The 23,130-nt window shown below is 40.6% G+C and overlaps 1 protein-coding gene across 8 annotated transcripts in view; it reads left to right on the top strand.

Moving 5' to 3' along the window:
• The window catches only part of DCDC1 (doublecortin domain containing 1), a 267,210-nt gene extending 244,723 nt beyond the window's left edge, over positions 1–22,487 (top strand). For 3 of the 8 annotated variants that reach the window (XR_014566754.1, XM_083748749.1, XM_083748743.1), the window contains exons 35-40: positions 566–702; positions 2,070–2,249; positions 3,060–3,210; positions 3,846–3,955; positions 7,976–8,038; positions 11,360–11,921. Coding sequence is in view for 7 of the 8 variants with exons in the window: in XM_083748749.1 (XP_083604875.1) it covers positions 566–702; positions 2,070–2,249; positions 3,060–3,210; positions 3,846–3,955; positions 7,976–8,038 (641 nt within the window). In the remaining variant the exon portion in view is untranslated. Of the gene's footprint in view, positions 1–565; positions 703–2,069; positions 2,250–3,059; positions 3,211–3,845; positions 3,956–7,975; positions 8,039–8,922; positions 9,431–10,949; positions 11,922–13,211; positions 13,232–21,408 lie in introns of those variants that run through there. The other 5 variants (XM_083748746.1, XM_083748748.1, XM_083748747.1 and 2 more) reach the window with 5 other exon arrangements.
• Positions 22,488–23,130: the final 643 nt, after the last annotated feature.

The raw sequence follows: 23,130 nt of genomic DNA, 5'->3' as shown, positions 1-23,130 counted from the left end.
CTGCAGTTCCCAAATCAGGGCTTTTGATGGTCATGGAATTAACATAATTTGCCTCTACAATTAGCTCTAGCTAATCTTAGCCACCCTGTGCACTTATTTATGGGGACAATAATTTAAGGCCTGAATGATCATCTGATGTTGTTGCTTTGACACCCCCCCCCCCGCTTCAATCTGTTTTTAGAGGGAAGCTAAAATATATGTAGTTATCACTATGTGATAATTATATCATTGTGTTTAATTAAGCTTCACTCAGTAACTGTAGTTCTCTACCCTAGAATCTGGTTAGAAAACCTGTAATCCATAGATCTTAAATGACAATTTAGAATGAAAGTGTGTGGGTCGGTGAGATATGCAACAATAGATTATGAAGATACTCTATGTACACCAAGAAATACTTCCTCTAGAGGTTTCCTGTCACCACCCCTTCCCTGCTGCATCTCATCACTCCTGTCAGAAAAAAACTTGCTGGAGCATCGAATAGCCACCAGAAGACTTAGAGCCATTCAAATAAAACACTCTGATTTATTTATTTAAAGAATAACTCTTTGGCCCATCCTTGTTTTAGGGCGACGCATAGCAAAATCTAAAGCAGCCAGTTTGGTGCCCACTAAGAGCCCCCTCCAGCCTGTGGTTGTAGAAGGAGGCTGGACTGAGGAAACTCAAGAAGAGATGAGGCTCATGGAAACTATACAACATACAGAGGTATGGAAATGAACTTTCTGCTGAGTAGTTTGACTGACAGCTAAGGCTGTCACATTCTATCAACATAAAAATTATGTAGTGACTACTTGAACCAACTATTCATTCAAACTACAGCTCTGTGATTAGGAGCAAGGTGAGAGTAGAAATGTTCATACTTTTACATGGGAGGAGATGAAGAAATAAGAGCAGAATTGCTCTGGGCAGAGAAATTGGGTTCTTTGCCGAATATTTTGGCTACCATTTTTAACTTCCCACAAATATCCAAATGATTCCTGAGAGAAGCAAACTTTACCTGCCACTGCTAGGAGACTGCAGTTTTACCAGCAAGTTACTGGAGCGAGTTCAACATTCATTCCCAAAGGGATATGCCGTTCTTCAGACAGTAGAGTGGCTTCTGACTTCAACACGTAATCACTATGTTGAACAGAGCAATGTAAAACATTTCTTTGAAGTATTCTAAAGTACAAAACTATAAATGTAAGTTGAATGTACTTAATAAGGCATAGTATGTACCTAAAACATATAGGGAATAGCTTATTTAATCATTAATTTATTAAAATATTTAAATACCAGCTTCTATGAAAACATCTTAAGGTAAAAGGACCACTGACTGTTAGGTCCGGTTGCAGATGACTCTGTGGCTGTGGCGCTCATCTGCTTTACTAGCCGAGGGAGCCGCCGTTTGTCCGCAGACAGCTTCCGGGTCATGTGGCCAGCATGACTAAGCTGCTTCTGGCGAACCAGAGCAGTGCACGGAAACGCTGTTTACCTTCCTACTGGAGCAATACCTAATAAAACCCATTGAAATACAATAACAACAAGGCCTGGTTCACATATCATGCTAAACCATAGTTAATGGTTTACTCGGTTTAACATTAATGAATCCCCAGTCAAAAGTCCCCACTTCACTCCTTTCACTCCTGGTTGCACCATATCAACAGCAATGGACCACAAGCTTTGCCTTATTGTGTCATCCAAACCTAGGCATGTGATTTGATTCTCACCAAGCAAATCATAAGCAGTAGCCAAGGCTTCTTCTTGCCTTACCACTCACTGTTTGGGAGAAACAAACCACAAGGCCAGTCTTGGATATGACAAGCCAAGGCTTATTGGTTGTTGCTCCAGCAGAGCACATCCAGAGCACATCCAGGAGAAAGAACACAAACTATGGCTTGTGTTAAATCATAGTTAATAACTATGGTTTAATATGGTGGATGAATATATGAAAACAGCAGTATTAACAGCCAGTGCAAATGTTACAACAAATGACTGGCATCAGTAGTCAGCAAAATCTTCAGTAATAGCACTATTTTAAAGATACTATCACACATGAACTCCATAACTTCATGACTTGTGTTTCATATTAGATGCACCTTTCAGAGCTTCAAGCATTACAGTTCAAAAGAACTTCTTCATTTTCTCCTAAACTACTGGTGAAAAGTCACAGAGAGCTCTACAAGCAGCCAACAACTAAAAGAGTGTGGGCTTATGTGAATGGATTTACACCTGAGCAAGGAGCTTATGCCTGGGGGCAAACAATTGCAGAGGTAAAGCAGAAGAAATCTCTCATTCAAAATAGTGCTTCTAAAGACCATTGTATTTAGTGCCCACAAACCCAGGAATGAAAATGTGAGACGTGGATGGAGTTTAAGCTCAGGAATTTATTAGAGCCAAAAATCTTCAACCAAATAAGATACAAATATGTTGAGCCATGAAATCTGCACATTGGCTATTTCCCCCCCAAATACACAGCAGCTTGGACATATTCAGTACTTTCTAATACATCTCCCATTTTGTTTTATTCCACCCCATGCAAATTGTGAGGTCTCAATCCAGTTCTTGACTCTCAGGCAAAAGAATGCTTGGGTCCTATTCTATTGTTGTGCTAGTGGAAGGCCACACAACAATTCCTGCTAGAACAACAGGACCTGCTCTCCTTCCCATGCCAGCCCCCATGCCCTCCCCAAATCTTCTCAGGAGGGTTGGGAGTATCCCCAGAACAGAGACAGAGGGAAGAGAGGGGAGATTGTTCTGGCAAGCATGAATCTTTGTGCTGATGGAATGATCATCTTAGCATGGCGTTGAATTTCATGCTTTGTCAATTGTAGCAATAATAATAAAATAATATTAGGAATAATAATAATAATAATAATAATAATAATAATAATAATAATAATAGGTATTCAAGACCATGTCCAACACATTGTATATGCATAACACTTGCCTCGAAATTAGCCTTACTTGGTATGCACCTCTGTTCTCACTAATGAATTGGAAGCCAGTATTTTCTAACCTGCAAGCTGAACTTGCAAACCAACATGGACCATTGAATACTAATGCAGTTTTTAATGTTTCAGCTACTTGACAGTTGTACAACTCAGCTAAAAATGCCACAACCTGCAAAGACATTGTACACACCTGATGGTGAGCAGCTGCAAGCATGGGATGAAATAGAAAGAGACATGATTGTTTGTGTTTGCACAGGCCATCCCTTTATGAGCAGAAAAGGTACATTTTCCGAAGTATTTTTTTGTAGATAAGAGATATGTCTTATGTTTCTAAGAGGTGAGTGGGCTGATCAAGAAGTCTGGATGGCAGCCGTGGCCAGATGTGACTAGCAAAACTCTCCCTGGCCATGTTTGATAGGCACCTGACCAGATAGATATAGATGATACAGATATATAATGAATATGTTTGACTTAAGGGTTATTTTGAGTTGAAGCCCTTTTGTACTCCATTGATGACTCTAGAACACTTGCCACTGTCTATTTCCCCTTCACTTAACACAGAAGAAACACGACCAATGATTCAGGTCTGATAACAGTCACTATTATTTTTTTTAGTGATGAGGTATGTGGGTCTTGGGAAAAAAGGGAAATCCTAAACCCATGCCACCCCTATATATACTCAGCACAATATAAGATAATTTTGGTGCTCCACCACAAGTCCTCACATCCATTGATTAATTCCAAACTAGAATCACCCAACCCTATTTCCATGTCCAACTATTCTTATAAATTGTCCATAAACGAATATAAGACTTGAAACGTATGGCAGTAACAACTTAAATTATACATTTGCATATTGTAAGAGATTGGTAGACAAATAATTTTCAAAACTGAATTTTAAAACTGTTGTTTAAGCCATGAAACATGAATTGGAAGTTAGAGCTCTTTATGCCAGAATTCGGAAACAGCACGGTCCAGAATCTACCAACATTATTGTCTTACCATCAGAAAAAGTTACCGGGAAGGTTGTATCATAAAATTTAAATAATAGTACCGCATACTATATAATTGACTGTAAATTATGTTGTATTACTAGTAGTCATTGATAGCCTTATCCTCCATGAATTTATTTTATTCTTTTTTAAAGCCAACTGAGTCAGTGGCCATCATTGCCTTCTGTTAGAGTGAATTCCATGGTTAAGTATGTGCTGTTTGAAAAAGTCATTCCTTCAGTCTGTCCTGAATCTTCCCACTTTCAGCTTAATTGGATTTCTCTTTGTTCTAGTTTCACCAGAAATGGAAAAAAATCTCTCTGTCCACTTTCTCCACACCTCTATCATGTCATGCCTCACTCGTCTTTTCTCTAAGCAAAAAAGCTCCTAATGTTTTGACTTTTACACATAGGGGAGTTGCTTGATCATTTTGCTTGCCCTTTTCCCCTACCTTTTCCAGCTCCACAGTCCCCTTTTTGAGGCGGAGGCAACCAGAATTCTATGCGGTCTTCCAAGTGTGGTCTCGCCACAGCCATAAATGCAACACAGTTATTAACAGATGGTGCAGAAGGCTTTTTTTGCTGAAACTGATTAAGGATTTCCCTTATGTCACTTCTGTTGCGAAGGAGATCTCATTGGGAGTAAATCATAGCTAGGAACTCCATTTCTGGAGCAGTTTTAAATATTTTAAAATAATTGGACGGAAACTGTATCTTCACTCAAAGAAAAAGAATCAAGGGAGAACAAATGTCTGAAGTTAATTGTTGCAGGACTGTCAAAGCCACTAGAGGGGGAGTTTATTTCACTGACTTACTAGGTAAATTTTTAAAGACAAGTGATTATACAAATAGAGAATCTTTGAACAAAATTCTTTGTCCCTGACATTGTTGGTTAATATTTGTTGCCTTTAGCAAAAAGAATTTTACCCATAAGAAGTTCACAGTTAGTTCCATGTGGATAATTGGAAGGGGAGAAAAAACTTTCTTTACATCATTCCTCACAAACAGCACTTACCGAAAAGGTCTACAATCTACTCTCATAACTGTGTTCATTGTGTAGAAACTTCATCCTGTAAACTAGGATACTTTACGTATAGTAAGCCATATATAAACTGACTAAATAAAATAATAAATAAAAATGATTACTAGCTGCAAAATAACTTGAGCAAGCCAGTCCCTCTTCATTGGAAAATATGTCTAACTTCATTTTTCTATAAGCTGAATAATATATTATTTTCATAAATTAAATATGGGACAAAGGACAATTCAGCTATTAGAATTTTGCAATATTTGCAATATTCTGTTCATGGAAAAATGTGTGCTATGGTAACACACAAGAATGATGACTGATTCACACAGCCATATTTCTTTTTTAAAAAGTGGTGAGTTGGTGAAACCATACATGTGGCCAATCTTTTGACTGCTCTGATATGTGTTGATATTTACAGCTTGCTAACCTTGGAAACTTTCAGGTGAAACATGATCTTAACACATGTGAGATGTCTATTGAGGTATTTATATCACCACTGTATCAGATTTGTGCCATTACCCATCCCTAACAGATCTGTCTAATTCAGAGAGTATTTTGGAGTTCAAAACATTTTCATGGCTCTGTTGTTGTGTTGATCCCCTAAATTAAATTATTCACACAGTGTATTTTCCCATTCACACAGGGACTAAAATCACTCCTGCATCTTGAAATGTAACCTAGTCACTAAATAGGTCAGTCCTGTCAAGTAAATTTAGTACTTGCTCTTACCAATGCATCTTTTAAAAATATTATCTAAAATAGATTCTATGGATCATAGGGCTGCTTGATAAGAATTGAATACCACTCAATTATCTAAATACCTGATATGTCAAATGTCTTCTAGCCTCCCCAATTTTTAATAAAGTTAGTAATTTCCGGTCATTGTACCTTATTGATTTGAATCAATTATTTCATTCCACATGCCCCTTTAATATCAGCAGGACTCCTTTTTATCATTAAACTGAAGTGCCACCAAACATCTCTGATCCTGGCAGCTTTCTCTGAGAAATGTAATTTCTGCTGCTATGGAAACATTAAGGTGATGCAAATGAAAATCAGGAGTGACAGACCAATGACCATACTATGTACAGAGTGTCCTCTGGAGAATTTGCAAGTCTGCGCATCTCATAGGAAGGTTTTTCCTTAAACAGTTTTTTTAAATCCGTAATTAAAATGTTGACTTAATAGAGAGTTTTCTTGCACGTTGTTTTAAAAACAAAACAAAAACAATTGACTCTGTGACTGTTTTCCTTTTTTCCTTCCTTTCTTCTTCTTTGTCTACATCACTGCTATCATTGTCTTGTTAGAAATTGATTGTGTTGAACTAGTAGAGTCTCACCTCACTTCTGGTTTTAAAAATCCAACAAAAAATTGTGGATCTATTTTGTTCCTTCAGTATCATTGAAAAAGAACTTCGCCTTGGTTAACAACTTTGTCAATTGTGGGCCAAACAACTGATGACGTTAATAACATGGTTTGCCTCTGAGTGCAATGCAGGGGCCCTATACAAAATGGAACCGTGGCATGGAGTTAGGGAGACTGCAACCCTGGGTTCCTCATGTGGTCTCACTCACAATCAGGGGTCCCGTGGCTGCTATTTGCATGAGAGTTCCCCACCCCATGCAAATAGCCGTTGTGGAGAACCCAATCTTGATTGGGACTGGAGGGCAAAAGGTTAAAGCTCTCCAAGCATTCACATCACACACTGGCTATTTGTGAAAGAAAAATGCTGTTCTCAAGGGATAATCACATTATTTACATCATGTGTAAAAGGTATATACATATTTATTGATTAAACAGACAAAAAGGAAACAGGTGCACGCAACTATAGCCAATTGAGCCCCATATTCCTGGTCTGGAGAGCCTTGTTCTTCCATCACCTTCACCATGCTGAGGTCACATGTGCCAAGTTGGTATCAGATCTGCTGGCCTCCTTCACATTCCTGTGTCTCTGTACTAGTCCCTACACCCCTGCATGGTAGAAAGTAGACCTCATCCATTGCCAGTTCCATTGCATTCAGCATGCTGGAGTATCAGAGAATGTGAGAGGGGACCCACCACCTCTCTCCTCCTGCTGCTGCTGCTTTCTTTCCATTCTCTGCAACCCCAGAGACTATGCCACTCCTCCCTTTTTCACGTCTCTGAGTCTATATTACAAGGTACAGCAAGCTGCAGACAGTAAGAGATTAATAAAGAGCATCAGCAAGTGGAATCAAGAAATGTTCTTGATTATTTTAATGGAAGAGTGAGGGTGATTGCAGGCCCTGTACTGCACTGAAGAGGAGGCTATTTATTTTGGGTAATCTTTGGATAGGCTGTTGATGGGGGAATAATAATAATAATAATAATAATAATAATAATAATAATAATAATTAATACCCTGCCCATCTGGCTGGGTTTATTCTGGGGGAATAAATGGATGTGTGTGTGAGTGAGAGAGAATCAAAGACAAAATGGGAAAAAAATAGGAAGGTGGCTTGGGGTTAGCTCTGGGATTGTCCACTTTTGATTTTGGCTTCAAGCACTGGTAGTATGTGTCCCAAACTACTTTTCCTCAATGGAACATGGGCTCTCAATTTTTAAAAAAGCCCCAAATTTAAAAAGGTTGCCCCTGTCCCAGAAGACTGCAAAACCAGGAAGACACTTGAGTTACTGGAGATCCGTCGTATGAAGCTGGTTAGCTTGGTGGATCAGAAGTTGCTGTACTTTGTCTCTCTGTATGTGGAAGCTCTGTATTAAGTCATGCTGTGAATGCATTCAAGCATTCAAAACATGCAGGGCAGAAGAAGTGCAAGCAAGGCTAAGCACACTGGAGAATTTAATGTCTTCTGTTCCCTTGAAAAAGCTCAGTGTGCAAAAATGACCCTGGGAGGAAATATTTTAAATAAAAAATTACTGCAGAATATGTAGCAGAATAGGTTTAGACAGTATGACTGAAGTCTTGGCAACATCATGATTCCTGTGAATTTCTTTTTTTTAAAAAAATGCACCAATATTAATAGTGACTTTTAAAAATATATACAGGTCAACACAAATGGCAGTCTTCTGGCTCTTACATGCAGAACTGATCAGCATTCCAACGACTAGGTAAGTAGTCATTGACGTTAAAAAAAATCTAGTTATTTTAGCCAGTGCCAACTCAGACTCATGAGGCATTCCATCCCTTTCAATAAATGTCGCTAAATCACAAGTAAATGTTCTTAGAATGTTTTAACTTGCTATTCAATTGATATCACTTGTATTATCCCATAGGTTTGGACCTCTGTATTTCCTAAACAGCACCAGTTTTAAAATCATTCCTTATTTTGCCATTTCTGTAGTCACTTCCAATGCAGCCAGTTTGAATTGCATTGGTAGGAAGTGATGTTGCTGCTCCCCAGTTAAGAATGTATCTTCCTTTAGAGAAGTGACCATTCCTAACCCCACACATTTTCCAGGAGAGCTGCATTGGGGTGGGGTTGTAACAAACATTTAACATATCTTGGCACAATCTGGCATAGAGTCAAGCATGTTTAAAACCATGGTCTATAATGCACTTAATTCTGATAGTTCGTGACCAGTGGTGTGTGTGTGTGTGTGTTATTACACAAGGGTTCAGTCTTTCACAGAATGCATGGAACTTGCATTTCAGCAATACTACTAGGAATACCACCCACCACCATTTTTTAAAAAAAAATGGGCAAAAAAATATGGGGGGGACGCTATAAATAATTCAGAAATTAAATTAAAAGGAAAAAAAATCCATGTAAAAATCGCATAGATAAGTTGTTTGCTCTCTGGTGCCATCTTTATAGTTTATAACGCATTTAAAGCATTGATTTTTGACTAATGTAGCTGAGTCCTTGGTTTAGCTCTGCGGACCTTTGCTGCTAATGCAGTTTAGTGTTGCTAAAATGTATTAGGTTGGTATCCAGATTAGTTAACAAATGTTAATGGTTTCAGATGCATCATGTATTTTTCTGTCCCCTCAGTGACCTTTGGAGAGTGACAGCCAGAGACTAATCCATGCCAGGCAGACCACAGCTTATGCAGACAATTCTGTTTAATGAATGTCAGGGACTGCAGTAGATAAACAATAGCTCCTTTCCTCTTAGTCTTTATTCAGGATCACATTTTACAGTCGACTCTGGGATCTGTCCCATGATGATAAATTCCAGAGCCTAGAAGCCTACACTCCCAGTCTGGTCAGGATAGCATGGTTGCCCCCTACACAGGTGCCCTCTGTTCAGTTCTGCACCCTGATGGACCCACCACAGAACTACTTTCTCCCTCCACTATCCTCATCTTCTGCCCATGCATTCTATTTTTATCAAGAATTCAGGAACCAACCCTACTTGAGTGTAGTAAAGTGGGTGGTAATCTATGTATTCGCACCGAGTTCTCTGACCATCAGTCCAAAAAATATACCATAGTAGTTGAACAATCTCCACCTATTTCTGACTCACAGTTTTACGTACGTCTGTAAATGCACTGAGCTTTCGCTAAAGCGTGTTCTCACTAGCAGAGAGCACGTGTTGCGGTTGGGGAACAGGCCACCATCATGACTAGGCAAAATTTGGTGAGAACCCAAGCCTGTAAAGGGTTAACTGGGTTGCTGGGGATTATTGAGTGTTGCCAATTCGGAGGAGGGGTAAGAGTCTATAAATAGAGGAGACAGACGAGAGGACGTCCTCTTGGCCGTTTTGCATCGGATCACCCGCCCCCCTCCCTTTTATTAGGGTGGTTCTTGGGTTCATTTGACCTTGCTATGCCTGTCATGGGGTCGTTCGCCTTTGAGCGGGGGCCTGGTAGGAATTTTGCCCATTTGGCTGATTGGCTGTTGCCATTTGGTTTTTGCCTACTGCGTAGCAAATCGTCACAACTTGTAAGGTTGGCGGTTAGGCATTGGTTAAATTGGTGCTTGGAGGGGTAAGGTGCCTATCCCTCCAAATGATGCGAATGGGAATTCCGTTAAAGGAATCCAGGGGCTTGCCATTCTTTCGTCCTTGTCCGTGGTGCCGGGCTTGGGCCGTGCAAGCCCCACCGGAACATGAGGGTGAGCGGTGTTGGACTGATTCCCAGCCTCATTTCTCTCCCAATACTTGTTTCCCACGCTGGCTTCCGAGGTGCCCGGAAGTGCCAGCTCTGTCCTTGGGGGGCAAGGACAGATAGTCATAACCAATGCCTAAGCAACCACTCACATTTTCTGTATTCTAATAAAGTTGTGGCCAAAAATATGCCAAAAACCTTAAACAAAAATTAACGTGTGATGTGTGAATTTTTGGGGGGTGGCACTGTGGAACTCAACATGCAACTGGTAATATCTCCCTTAGTTAAGCAGTGAAACCAATAACATTCTCATCCATAAAGTCCTAGCTTCACTCCTGCTTTTACAGCACTGCCTCAAAGGAACTGTAAGCACCTCATATAACCATTCAGTGGAATGTGTGCTGGGGAGTTGCGGGTTGGGGAAGTTCAGCTTGCAAGCTGTTCCAGGCCATATACTTGGAACGTTACCTGACCACAATTAAGTGTCGCTCCAATTTTACAGTTTGCGTGTAAAAAGAGCTATCCACTTTTATCCTTTTGTAAAGTTTTATTTCTTGTAGCTACGGACAATGTTCAATGTCAAAAAGGAGGAACCTGAAATATTAAAGGTGGACAGTGAGTTCCAGAATTAAGCTTTTTGCTGGTTAGCAAATTGCTTTGAGAAATACGGATGTAGGAACCCCACAAGAAATAGCTATATTTTCTTTTAATGTTGTTGACCATAGACTCTCTTACATCTATGGATTTTCCCAGAATAAAGGCGGAATCTCTCCCAAGCAGTCTATCTCAACTGTGTTTTACATCCCTTTTGCTCTGCTGGAACAGCCAACAGCATTTAACATGACACCTGTTTTTTTTTAAGGGAACATCATAACACTTCCTGGTATTTTGCACCATATCATTAAAGATCACTAAACTTTTTCTTTGCTGTTCCTGTCTCTTTTTAATGTCTGCCTTTTCTTGCTAACAGTAAAGACCAATATTAATGGAAAACCCATTAAAAAAACTATTATCCAATGAAGAAAAAGTGAATGCACTCAAGTGTAAAAGGAAGACTTATCGATCAATTTCCAGCTAAACCTGGCTTGCCTGACACTTTGCAACAGTGGAATGTGTTTTTATTGCATGGCCAGGTAGTTCAGATTTCCGGTCATTTTTAGTAAAGACCCTTTTTATAACGTGGATAAAATTTTATCACAGAGCTATGAAAAGAAAATTAGGCTTCATAACTCACATAGGACCTTGAAGAAACTGCTTCTATAAATTTTTTAAACATTATCAAACTTAATGCACCTGTTCTGACAAATTAGTGTTTATCTTCCCCCTCCCGTAATTAACTAACGGATTTCCTTTTTTCCCTTCTCCTTTTTCCCATAAAAGAAGAAATTCTTTGGCTATCGGTGAATATTACCAGAAAACTGAAACCTTATCTGCAGATTTTAATTAATCGAAGATATAAGTTGAATAGATTTTTGTGGTCGTTTCAACAACATGCCCACACTGGCTTATGTAAAATGTACAATGACAATATTTCATTGAGTTGACTTTCCTCTGACCTCTGCACAATATACTGGTTTTGGGAAATCAGTTAGTATGTGCAGCAGTTTTGAATGTACTGGAAATGCTGAGCAAAAGGAGACGTATATCTTATTCCACATGAAATCACCAGAATTTGATGTTGTGTTCTCATTGGTTTCCAAGCTACATGTATTAGTGTCACCTCTCAAAATAAATCAACAATTTGAAGGTTATGGCTATTTAAAATAACTTTTAGTGCCTCTTAAGTACTTATGTAATTATAAGTTATCATTTAAATTACAAACTATTGTTATGTATTTTGGAGATCTATATTTCTGTCTGAATCTTTTGAAACAATTTATAATATTCCAATTACAGTTTGTCATAAAAAACCTATAAAATATTAAAGTTATTTTTAGAGCTATCTCTGGATTTAGTGTCCTTCATAATAAAAAGTTTTGACCGAAACTACATGCATTCAATGATCCATATGATTATAGGGAACAAGAAGGACCCCATTAAATGCAATAGACAGCAGCAATCTGTGCAAGCAAAGGATTTGGCTCTGCCTTTGAAATTAATGGAGGAATTCATTTTAGGCAGCTGTGCAACTGAATTTCTGTTCCTGGAATAGAAAAAAAGCAGCCGAATACAATCTTACAAAAATATGTGTTTGTTAGAACACATACTTTGAATACAGAAGGTCCCATGTTCCATTCTTTGGAATCTAAGTTAAAAGGGATCAGACAGCAGGAGATGGGAGCCAAAAGCTCAGCTTGATGGACAGAGAATTTGACCTGCTCTGACTCAGCTCTTACATTCTTAAATGAGGGCTCGTAGCAAAACTATATGGATAGAGTTATATGGTGACAAAGAATGCTTTTTATATCAATCATCTCATATTTTCATGAATTTGAGAAGGCTTCCATCTGACCACATTCTCTTTTTGAAGCCTGCTGCAACAATAATACAATGCCTCTGCTTGGCTGGAAGGTTCTGAAGGCTTTCTGGTTGAGGGAGGGGGATGAAGAGAGATATTAATACAGTGGTACCTCAGGTTAAGAACTTAATTCATTCTGGAGGTCCATTCTTAACCTGAAACTGTTCTTAACCTGAGGTACCACTTTAGCTAATGGGGCCTCCCGCTGCCGCCGCACCATTGGCGTAGCGTGGGTTGTCAGCACCCGGGGCAAAGCAAGTAATTTGCGCCCCCTAACTGAGAGAGAGTGAGTGAGCCAGGTAGGGGCAGAGAGCTGCGAGTGCGAGTCCCCCCCAGATGTTGTGCCCAGTGCGGCTGGCCCTCCCTGCACCCCCCACGCTACGCCACTGCGCCGCACGATTTCTGTTCTCATCTTGAAGCAAAGTTCTTAACCCGAGGTACTATTTTGGGTTAGTGGAGTCTGTAACCTGAAGCATCTGTAACCCAAAGTACCACTGTAGATATTGTCTTGAATACAAAAGTGCTTTGGCTGGAGGGGCAAGTTTCCTGTTTGTGCTATCAAGTGTGATTTAAGTAGAAATAAATCAATAAACTAGAGATGCCATGTTTTCATTAAAATGGCATTTGATCTCATTAGTTTAGATTATGATGAAAGTGCAGGGGATGTATTAGCCCAGTCACTCAAGTGGGAAGAAATTTGTTTTCATTCCTGGCATTCTGCAACTGGTTATTTCTAGAAATAAATTTCTAAAGTGGAGCATTTCTACTTTGCAGAGCCAGGATCAAAAGATGGAGGCGCTACAGTTCAGTGACAGACCATATGTTTACATGTTGAAAGTCCCAGGTTCATAGGAAGATAGGAAGCTGCCTTATATTGAGTCAGATCTACTCAATCGATCTCAGCGTTGTCTATGCCAGGGGTAGGGACTCCAAAGAGCCCAGCTTTGGCCTGCAAGATCATGTTTCACAAACCGCACCTGCCATCAACTGACATCATTGGATGATGTCATCTGATGAGCGGGGTTCAATCCTGCCAAGTGCTGCTTCGCCACTTTTTTCCCTGGCTTCAGGATTGTGCTCTGCAGTCACCAGCTTCAAAGTGGGATCCAAAATGAATCTTGTGGTTGTGTGTGCAAACCCTTAATAAAAATGTTAGGTAAAATTTGTGAGCGTCTAAACCTAACAGCTGAACGTTGCTGAAGTTGCTGGCCTCTCGCATATTTTTTGTAACCGTAGGCTTTTCTGTTTTGCAACTTCGCATCTGGAAATGCAGAATACAACTTAAAATATTAAGTTGTTTCAAATGCAACTCTCACCACTAGGTGGTGCCTTATCTCACCTAAATCCCAATGCCTAGGTAAAAGGTAAATACTAATAATATTATAAAGGTATTTTTCACCACGTAAGCACACACCCATTTTTTCAAAGCTACTAAATGAAATGAAGGAATCCAGAATGGGGTGGGAAAAAAATCCTTTCCAGGAAAATAACGATTTGCTCTAAGTCTTACTGCAGTATGTGTGGATATAGGATTGCCATTTATAAGCCCTTTCTCTTTTCCAGCATTTATCTTTTAAAAATAAATAAATCCAAATTTGAAACCTTGTTAGAAGTTTGCAGATGGGGCGGGGGACTCAGAAAGAAAAAATATGGTGCACCTTTCCAAATCCCAGGACTCCCACTTTCAATAAACTGAAGAAAATATCAAACCATATGTGGCAGTTCTTATATACCATCAGTTGTCAACTTCCTTCCATAGCATAATACGTTGTTCTATTATCATCTGATTTTAAAGAGAATAAGGGTGCAATCCTGAATGGCCCCCCATGAGCTTGGTGTGGATTTATGGAGCGGTGGGACCACCACCACAGCTCTGCCACATGGCAGCTTGGAGAGATGTTGTGGGGCATACAGACATGGGCATAGCCAGGATTTTTGTTGGGAGGGGGGCAGGAGTTTTCTTAGGGGGCAGAGCCTCAGTTAGCTATGTATTTTTATTGATTTTTATTGATTTAGGGGGGCAGCTGCCCCCTCTGGCTATGCCCATGGATGCTGATTTCTGCACCAGCAAAGACATCCTGAGGCAGCTCAGCCCTCAGGTGCCCTTAGTACTATCAATTAGGTACCATGCAATAACATTTCAGGATTTTAAAGAACTTTTAAAGCATTTTTAACTTAGAGTAGTCTTTATTTTTTGATTGCTGCTGTTTTAGTTTGTTATGTTAGTGTTTAAGCCACCACAGGAACTTCAATTTATGTTGACAATACACGATAAAAAAGGATGTAGGTATTGACTAGATAATTATGGGATGTGATTGCAGGGCCACACAGTTCAAATCTTGGACAAAATGAGTGAAACTTTTTAGGAAACATTACAGTGAATGGTTTACACTCAGCCATAAATTCAATAGGTCTCTCTAGTTCTTTATCTATCTACCTTCAAAGTCAGTTGAAACATAGTGCCTGCAATCCAGCAGTAGGCACACTAGTTTCTTTCAAATACATTTGTTTATCATGAACTCTTACAGAGAGGATAAAGTTACCAGTTGTTCTCTCTCTCTCTCTCTCTCTCTCTCTCTCTCTCTCTCACACACACACACACACACACACACAGAGGGAGGGGGCATTGATTAAGCTATTACGATATTGTGAAATAGTCCCAAATATTTTGACACTTTGGGCTGAGTTTTTAGCAACAGAACATTTACCATTAGTGTGGCTGATAAGAGGGATTTGGCTAGAATAAAGTTCACAAAAGGCCTGGGCATAGACAAGAAGGGGAACGGAGCATGAAGTAGCCAAAGAGAAAGGGAAGAAAGGAAGGGCTCTTACAGGAGTAAGCCAGGAGTAAATCACACCAAGCAAGTTGGAGTTAACTCTTCATTAGCAAAACCATGATCTGCACAGGCAGGTCTTGCTTCCATGAAGCACTTGCTGAGACTGAAGGTCCCCGCCTCCCCACAGCTCCTCACTAGGATTTTTCCTAAGCAATCTGAGACTGTGTCTGTGTGAAGCTAACTTCTCTGCACTCTTCATGCCTCTCCTGGTTCTGGGAGACCAGTGGGGAGGGGAGTTTGTTGCAGCAGGAGGGGGATACACCCATGACTCTTCACCAGCTGGACTCATCTCTGCGTCTTGGCCTCCCTCCTCTCCTGCTTCAGCTTCTGCCTGTGATTCTGGACTTCTCTCTGCTACAGGCTTTCCCCACTCACTGAACCCTGTTATCTCCTCCTAGTTTGCTCCCTCTTCTCCCTGCAATCACTCATCATTGTCCCACTACCAATCCCCAGCTTCTGAGCCTTCTTCCTGTGGGGGTTCCCCAGCTGGTTCCTGCCACCTTTCCTCTACCTCCAGTCTGTGACAGGCCCACAGGAAAGTGTGGGGGGGGGGAAGGGCCAATGGGAAAGGTGTCTGCATTCTTTTATATTTCTTTTACATGCAGCGATGATATAAAAAGGAAGTTATTTATGAAAATGAAAGCCCCTGATCATACTATCATAAATCCACATAAGTAATGATTTCAGTGAATTCTACTGATATATGCCAGACAAAGGGCATGGCCCATATATTCTTCGAGAGGTTGCTGCAGTTCAAATCTACACTGGGGTGCACATTGCAAAGACGGTGAAAGCTGACACAAACCTGTAAATGTTACTTATTAATGGCCTCTGTTAATAGCGGGGGCGGGGGGAGCCTGTGTTAAATTGTTCAAATGGCTACTGTGTTTTAAAGCTGAAATAAATTTAATTCCGGTTGCTTCACATAAGTGAAATAGGTCACTACCTTTACTTCAGAAAGCTTTCCCCCGCCTTTCCCTTCATAGCAATTTGCAAACTCTTGAGGAACTAAAAAGTCTACCCCCTTTCCATTTGGGATTTTAATTATTTTTAAGTCAATGTGGAGATAAACTGAAATGTGTTTATGTGTTGCTGAGCTTCAGCAAGACGCCTTTGATTTGAAACCAAGGTGCAGCTCTTGCACAGAGTCACCACATTTGAAATGACATTTATTTTCTCCACGATGCTGTATGACCCACTTATATCTGTCCCACACTCCTGCCAAGAGATTTAATATTGAATGGAGGTGGGGATAAACACTGCCTCCATCCAACAATTCCCCTCCTCTTTCTCTCTGAAGATTCTGTCCTTGTCAAATGTAACACAGCTGCTCTACCTGGGTGAGGCTAGATTTGTATGAACAAGGAAATGAATTTCATCCACTGGCACGGGGACATTCTAAATAACAGCCAAATAAGGTTTTACTTAGTGGCCTATGCACCTGCCCAGTAAAAACCAGCTCTTTTCCCCACACCCCTAAATGGTCCATTTGACACTCAAAGGGCAAGCAGCTGATTTGGAAAAGATAATCCAGCTCAGAGATGGATTAACAATGCCGCCTTTTTGTTTTGTTCTGGCAAGGAACGAGCAGCCTTTTCAACATTCCTGGCTTGGAACTCTTCCATTGCCACTAACAGCTGAGGTGTTTACAGTTCATGGTTTCTAGGGTGACTGTATGTTTACCAATCTCTGAGCAGGCCATGCAGGCTGACTCTTGAGAACACATTTGCTACAAAGCGTAGATAACAGGATACTGCCATCAGCCAGATCTCCAGTCCAGAAGCAGATATCATCAGTGGTGGGAGGAAAAAATCCTTAAATAAGAGACACGGGGGGATGATTAATGGACTTCCATGTCTGTAAACTAATGCGCAAAGCATGGGAAATAAACAAGATGAGCTTGAGCTCTTGGCACAGCAAACTAAATATGACATAATAGGCCTCACTGAAACCTGGTGGGATAAGTCCCACAATTGGAATGTAATAATGGAGGGATACAATCTATTTCAGAGAAACAGACCAGACAAGAAAGGAGGAGGAGTGGCATTATATGTCAGGGATGTGTATACCTGTGAAGAGATCCAAGATTTAGAACCTCAAAGCCAAAGTGAGAGCATTTGGGTCGAAATTAAGGGAGAGAAGAATAACAGTGACCTCATTGTGGGAGTTTACTATAGATCCCCAAGCCAAACGGAGGACATAGATGATGCCTTCCTGGAACAGATGGCCAAGCATGCAAAAGGAAGGGAGATAGTAGTAATGGGGGACTTCAATTACCCGGATATTTGTTGGGTGTCAAACGCAGCCAAGAGCATAAGGTCAAACAGATTCCTCACTGGCCTTGCAGACAACTTCATTGTCCAGAAAGTGGGAGAAGCAACAAGAGGAACAGCCATTTTAGATCTGGTCCTAACCAATGTTGATGACCTGGTTAGTGGGGTAGAAGTGGAAGGATCATTAGGCGCGAGTGATCATGCTCTTCTGAAGTTTACTATACAGCGGAAAGGAGCAGCCAAGCATACTAGGACTCAATTTCTTGACTTTAAGAAAGCCGACTTCATAAAACTTAGGGAGGTGCTGGGTGAGATCCCATGGACAGTAATACTAAAAGGAAAGGGAGTTCATGATGGCTGGGAGTTTGTTAAAAGGGAGATGGTAAAAGCACAACTTCAGGCAATACCAATGAGACGGAAACATGGAAGGTGCCTAAAGAAGCCAGGGTGGCTATCTAAAGAACTTTTAACTGAGTTAAGATTAAAAAAGGATGTGTACAAAAAATGGAAAAGGGGGGAACCACCAAAGAGGAATTCAAACAATTAGCCAGCACGTGTAGACACAAAGTCAGAAAAGCTAAAGCACAGAATGAACTCAGGCTTGTTAGAGAGGTTAAAAGCAACAAAAAAGGCTTTTATGGGTATGTTTGTAGCAAAAGGAAGAACAAAGAAACAGTGGGGTCACTCAGAGGAGAAGATGGTGAAATGCAAAGAGGGGACACAGAAAGGGCTGAACTCCTCAATGCCTTCTTTGCCTCAGTCTTCTCCGATAAAGAAAACAATGCCCGACCTGAAGAATTTGGAGCAAATGATTCAGCAGAGGAAACAAAGCCCAGAATAACTAAGGAGATAGTACAAGAATACTTGGCTAGTTTAGATGTATTCAAGTCTCCAGGGCCAGATGAACTGCATCCAAGAGTATTAAAAGAACTGGCAGATGTGATCTCAGAACCACTGGCAGTCATCTTTGAGAATTCCTGGAGAACAGGCGAAGTCCCGGCAGACTGGAGGAGGGCAAATGTTGTCCCTATTTTCAAAAAGGGGGAAAGAGAGGGCCCAAATAATTACCGCCCAGTCAGTCTGACATCAATACCAGGGAAGATTCTGGAGCAGATCATTAAGCAAACAGTCTGTGAGCACCTAGAAAGGAATGCTGTGATCACCAATAGTCAGCATGGATTTCTGAAAAATAAGTCATGTCAGACTAACCTGATCTCGTTTTTTGACAGAATTACAAGCCTGGTAGATGAAGGGAACGCAGTGGATGTAGCCTACCTTGATTTCAGCAAGGCATTTGACAAGGTGCCTCATTATATTCTTGTAAAGAAGCTGGTAAAATGTGGTCTTGACTATGCTACCACTCAGTGGATTTGTAACTGGCTGACTGACCGAACCCAAAGGGTGCTCATCAATGGTTCCTCTTCATCCTGGAGAAGAGTGACTAGTGGGGTGCCACAGGGTTCTGTCTTGGCCCGGTCTTATTCAACATCTTTATCAACGACTTGGATGATGGACTCAAGGGCATCCTGATCAAATTTGCAGATGACACCAAACTGGGAGGGGTGGCTAACACCCCAGAGGACAGGATCACACTTCAAAACGACCTTGACAGATTAGAGAACTGGGCCAAAACAAACAAGATGAATTTTAACAGGGAGAAATGTAAAGTATTGCACTTGGGCAAAAAAAATGAGAGGCACAAATACAAGATGGGTGACACCTGGCTTGAGAGCAGTACATGTGAAAAGGATCTAGGAGTCTTGGTTGACCACAAACTTGACATGAGCCAACAGTGTGACGCAGCAGCTAAAAAAGCCAATGCAATTCTGGGCTGCATCAATAGGAGTATAGCATCTAGATCAAGGGAAGTAATAGTGCCACTATATTCTGCTCTGGTCAGACCTCACCTAGAGTACTGTGTCCAGTTCTGGGCACCACAGTTCAAGAAGGACACTGACAAACTGGAACGTGTCCAGAGGAGGGCAACCAAAATGGTCAAAGGCCTGGAAACGATGCCTTATGAGGAACGGCTAAAGGAGCTGGGCATGTTTAGCCTGGAGAAGAGGAGGTTAATGGGTGATATGATAACGATGTTCAAATATATAAAAGGATGTCACATAGAGGAGGGAGAAAGGTTGTTTTCTGGTGCTCCAGAGAAGCGGACACGGAGCAATGGATCCAAACTACAAGAAAGAAGATTCCACCTAAACATTAGGAAGAACTTCCTGACAGTAAGAGCTGTTTGACAGTGGAATTTGCTGCCAAGGAGTGTGGTGGAGTCTCCTTCTTTGGAGGTCTTTAAGCAGAGGCTTGACAACCATATGTCAGGAGTGCTCTGATGGTGTTTCCTGCTTGGCAGGGGGTTGGACTTGATGGCCCTTGTGGTCTCTTCCAACTCTATGATTCTATGATTCTAGACCAAGTGCTGTAGCTACATATAGAAACATTGGAGGCTCATCATTAAGGCTGGCTGGGTATCATACTCCCGTCTGCAGGAGCTCCCTCAAAACCAGAGCCCCTTTCACCTGAAGACTCTTGCTTCTTTGCCCCAGTGGCAACTTTAGTATCCTGTTGTTTCGGCTACTACAGACACTGCAATGTGTCTCATCCATTGACTGAACTTCTTGTGGTTCATGTGTGACTTCCTTCCTGGTCCCTTGCGCCCAGCCATCACTCCATCTGTGGAATTTTGCAGGCTACGGTTTAGTAACCAGTAGCACCCACAGTGTTTTATTTCATTGTTGGATTGAAGCGTTTTAGACACCTTGAAAACTTGCTGTAAGTCTGTGTATGGAGCTAGATGGACCTGTGATCCAACTCTGCATAAGGCAGATTCCTGTTCTTTTAAAACAATACAGTAACAAGTATTTCTTTTTTGATTTTTGATTTCTTTGAAAAATAATGTAAGAAAACAAAATTCAAGCATCATACAAACAAGAAATGTCACACTATGGCGGATACAGTACAACAAACAATCTTCACCAAATTTCCAATTTATTTTCTCATATATTTATTACTATCATCATCATTTGTTTGGGGCTTTTGTGCTGTTTCGATGTTGCCGGCCTGTTTAGCAAAAGCTGCTTGCCTTCTTATCTTCATGTTATATGGAGTTATTTTCTGCAAATTCTACTGCACTGTCAGTACAGGTGGATGTTAAAGAATCACCCTCCTCCCAAATGGCAAATGCAAAATGTAACAACTTTGCAAAATGGCTTAGGCATGTCTCTTGCTGCGCAGGAGCAAAGCCAAGGCACTCATTAAGACACAATATGTCTGCTATGAAATAAGTCTCTTTGTGTTTAGCATTTAACTTGCTGTCAGGTGAGTGAATACAGGAGCAAAGCCTAGGCTTTGGTTTAGGGTTGGCGTGGGGGAGAGCAGGGTTCTTGTGACTTTAAAAGCTATATGGCAAGCAGAATTTCAACAGGTTAAGCTTTTCTGGTATGGAAATAGAATTATAGGGAAAGCTTCACCTGTGGCCTGTAATAAAGTGATGGTGGGAGATAAGGGGAATACATCGAACTGTGAGCATATGCTGCAGTCTTTCAATACCTTGCTAAACATGATTGAGTTGGCTTGGAGACAGATAATCTATTATGCATATAAATGCCAACATTATTAAATCAAAGGGAGTTATTTCTGTAGAAGGGGTGACAGTAAGCAGGGGACTGTGCAACGGAGCAGCTCTGCTCTTCATTTGCACTATTGTTTCATACATCAGTGCTGGGAATTTTCCAGCCCACCTAGTACATTATGGGAAGCATGACAGCAGTTTATTGAGCATTGATCCTGACTTTTTTGAAGGGAGAATAGACAACATTGGCTATTTAATGAGCACTCTTTCCGACTTGTTTGCAGGGAGGATTTAGGTGATGTTGCCTCAAAGCAAGATGTTACATCCCACACGTTGCAGTGCATTTCCCCTTCAATTTCCTTCTTGCGAAAAGTCTGATATTTGGGAGAACTGGGCTTGTGGTGCAAGACCTCCCAGTCAGCTATAAATGTGGAGCCTGAACTTGTCAGTATGTGATTGCATCACACCTGAAAATAGTGACAGTCTAGCAGCGTCCAGAGAAGATTTGTCAGGAAAGAAATGATCTGAATTTTTGCAGGAAGCAGAAACAACAAGAAAAAGGATTCAGTCTTCATCTTATCAGGAAAACACAAACTGACTTTGGTGGATAAAGCCAGCACTTCGGTTCTAGGGAAAGGATGCAAAACAATTCAGAGCACTGCTAAATTCTCATATAGTAGGAAAGTGATAGGTATATATGGAAATGATCCATCAAAGCTCAGCAGTTTTAAATCCCATTGGCTTTACCCGTGGAATTTAGTATGTCCCTAAAACTGTCCCATCAGAATTAATGGGACTTAAAATGTTGAACTGAATTGTGTTTTGTGTTTGGACAAAGTGGTAGCCTAAAGTACAATGTTCCCCTTATGGAGTTCTTTTTTGCTTGGATAATAACTTTACATAGATTAGATAGTTTCAGTAGATGCTGTATTCTGTTCACATTCTGTCCGTCATTTTAATACGTGTTCCCTATTCCTACCTCATTCAAGGTAATGAGGCTTCAGCTTTTAAACCTGGAGCTCAGTAGCTTTAAATTGTGTTTGTGGTGGCCTTAAATTTCCGTAACTGCGGTGTGGCTTTTAGAATTACAGGAACTGTAGTTGTTAAAGAAGAAGATTTAAGAGAAATATTATTGATGTACTTTGGTCTCTCAAGAAAAATGTTGTGGGTGACCTTACACGTGAGCCGTATCTTTGTACTTCAGCATGCAATTTATAGAGATGGAGATGTGTTCTGCCTACATAAACTACGGCAAAAGATTAGGCGGTGCCTCCATCTTTCTGATCTTGCCCACCAAAATACAAATGTATTTGAAAGCAAAGTGAATTCTGTCGAAATACAAATGTGTCTTCCTTCAGCCTTATCTTGACTGGTGGCATTTTATTCAATTACCTTCTATTGTTGAAATTTAGATGTTTCCACAGAAGTAATTATAATGGGAAAACTAAACTGCTAGTGTTATGGGCAAAACAGGATTGTCAAACTATGACATCTTTGGCATTTTATTTCTTATCCTCTATTGTGAAAGAACCAGTACAAAGCATCATATCTTTCTCTTGTCAGGACCTAGATATGAACCAGACGAGCTGTTTCTCTCTGGTGCCGGTTAGGTCTAGGCTGGCAGTTTCCCATGTCTCTCACCTTGTTGCAGTCTGCGCAAACAGAGTTGCAGTCCACACTGCATCCTTCAGCCCATCATTGTGCTATTTGTGTGACTGCAAAACCTGGTGTTATGCCAAGTTCTGCCCTTCAGTGTCTCAAATTATTTCTTCCTCTGCAAAGCAGGCTTCTATTCTTCCACCTCATTCTCAGGGTACTTCTGATAATAGAAATACATAAATAGACTATAAATACTTTAGCCAACTAGATTATAAAATAGTTTAGCCAAGCCTACCCAGACATATAGAATCTATATGTGTTTCATTTATTTTTAGCTACTCTTGATTTTAATCATCTTTTTCTTTTTAACCTTTATTAGGTTATTAGCAACCCAAAAGTGCAGTAGC

Source organism: Podarcis gaigeae (genome assembly GCF_964106915.1).
Source record: "Podarcis gaigeae genome assembly, chromosome: 1".
Classification (NCBI taxonomy): domain Eukaryota; kingdom Metazoa; phylum Chordata; class Lepidosauria; order Squamata; family Lacertidae; genus Podarcis; species Podarcis gaigeae.
The sequence above is the reverse complement of the archived record's forward strand: the minus strand, read 5'-3'. Positions and strand labels throughout refer to the sequence as shown.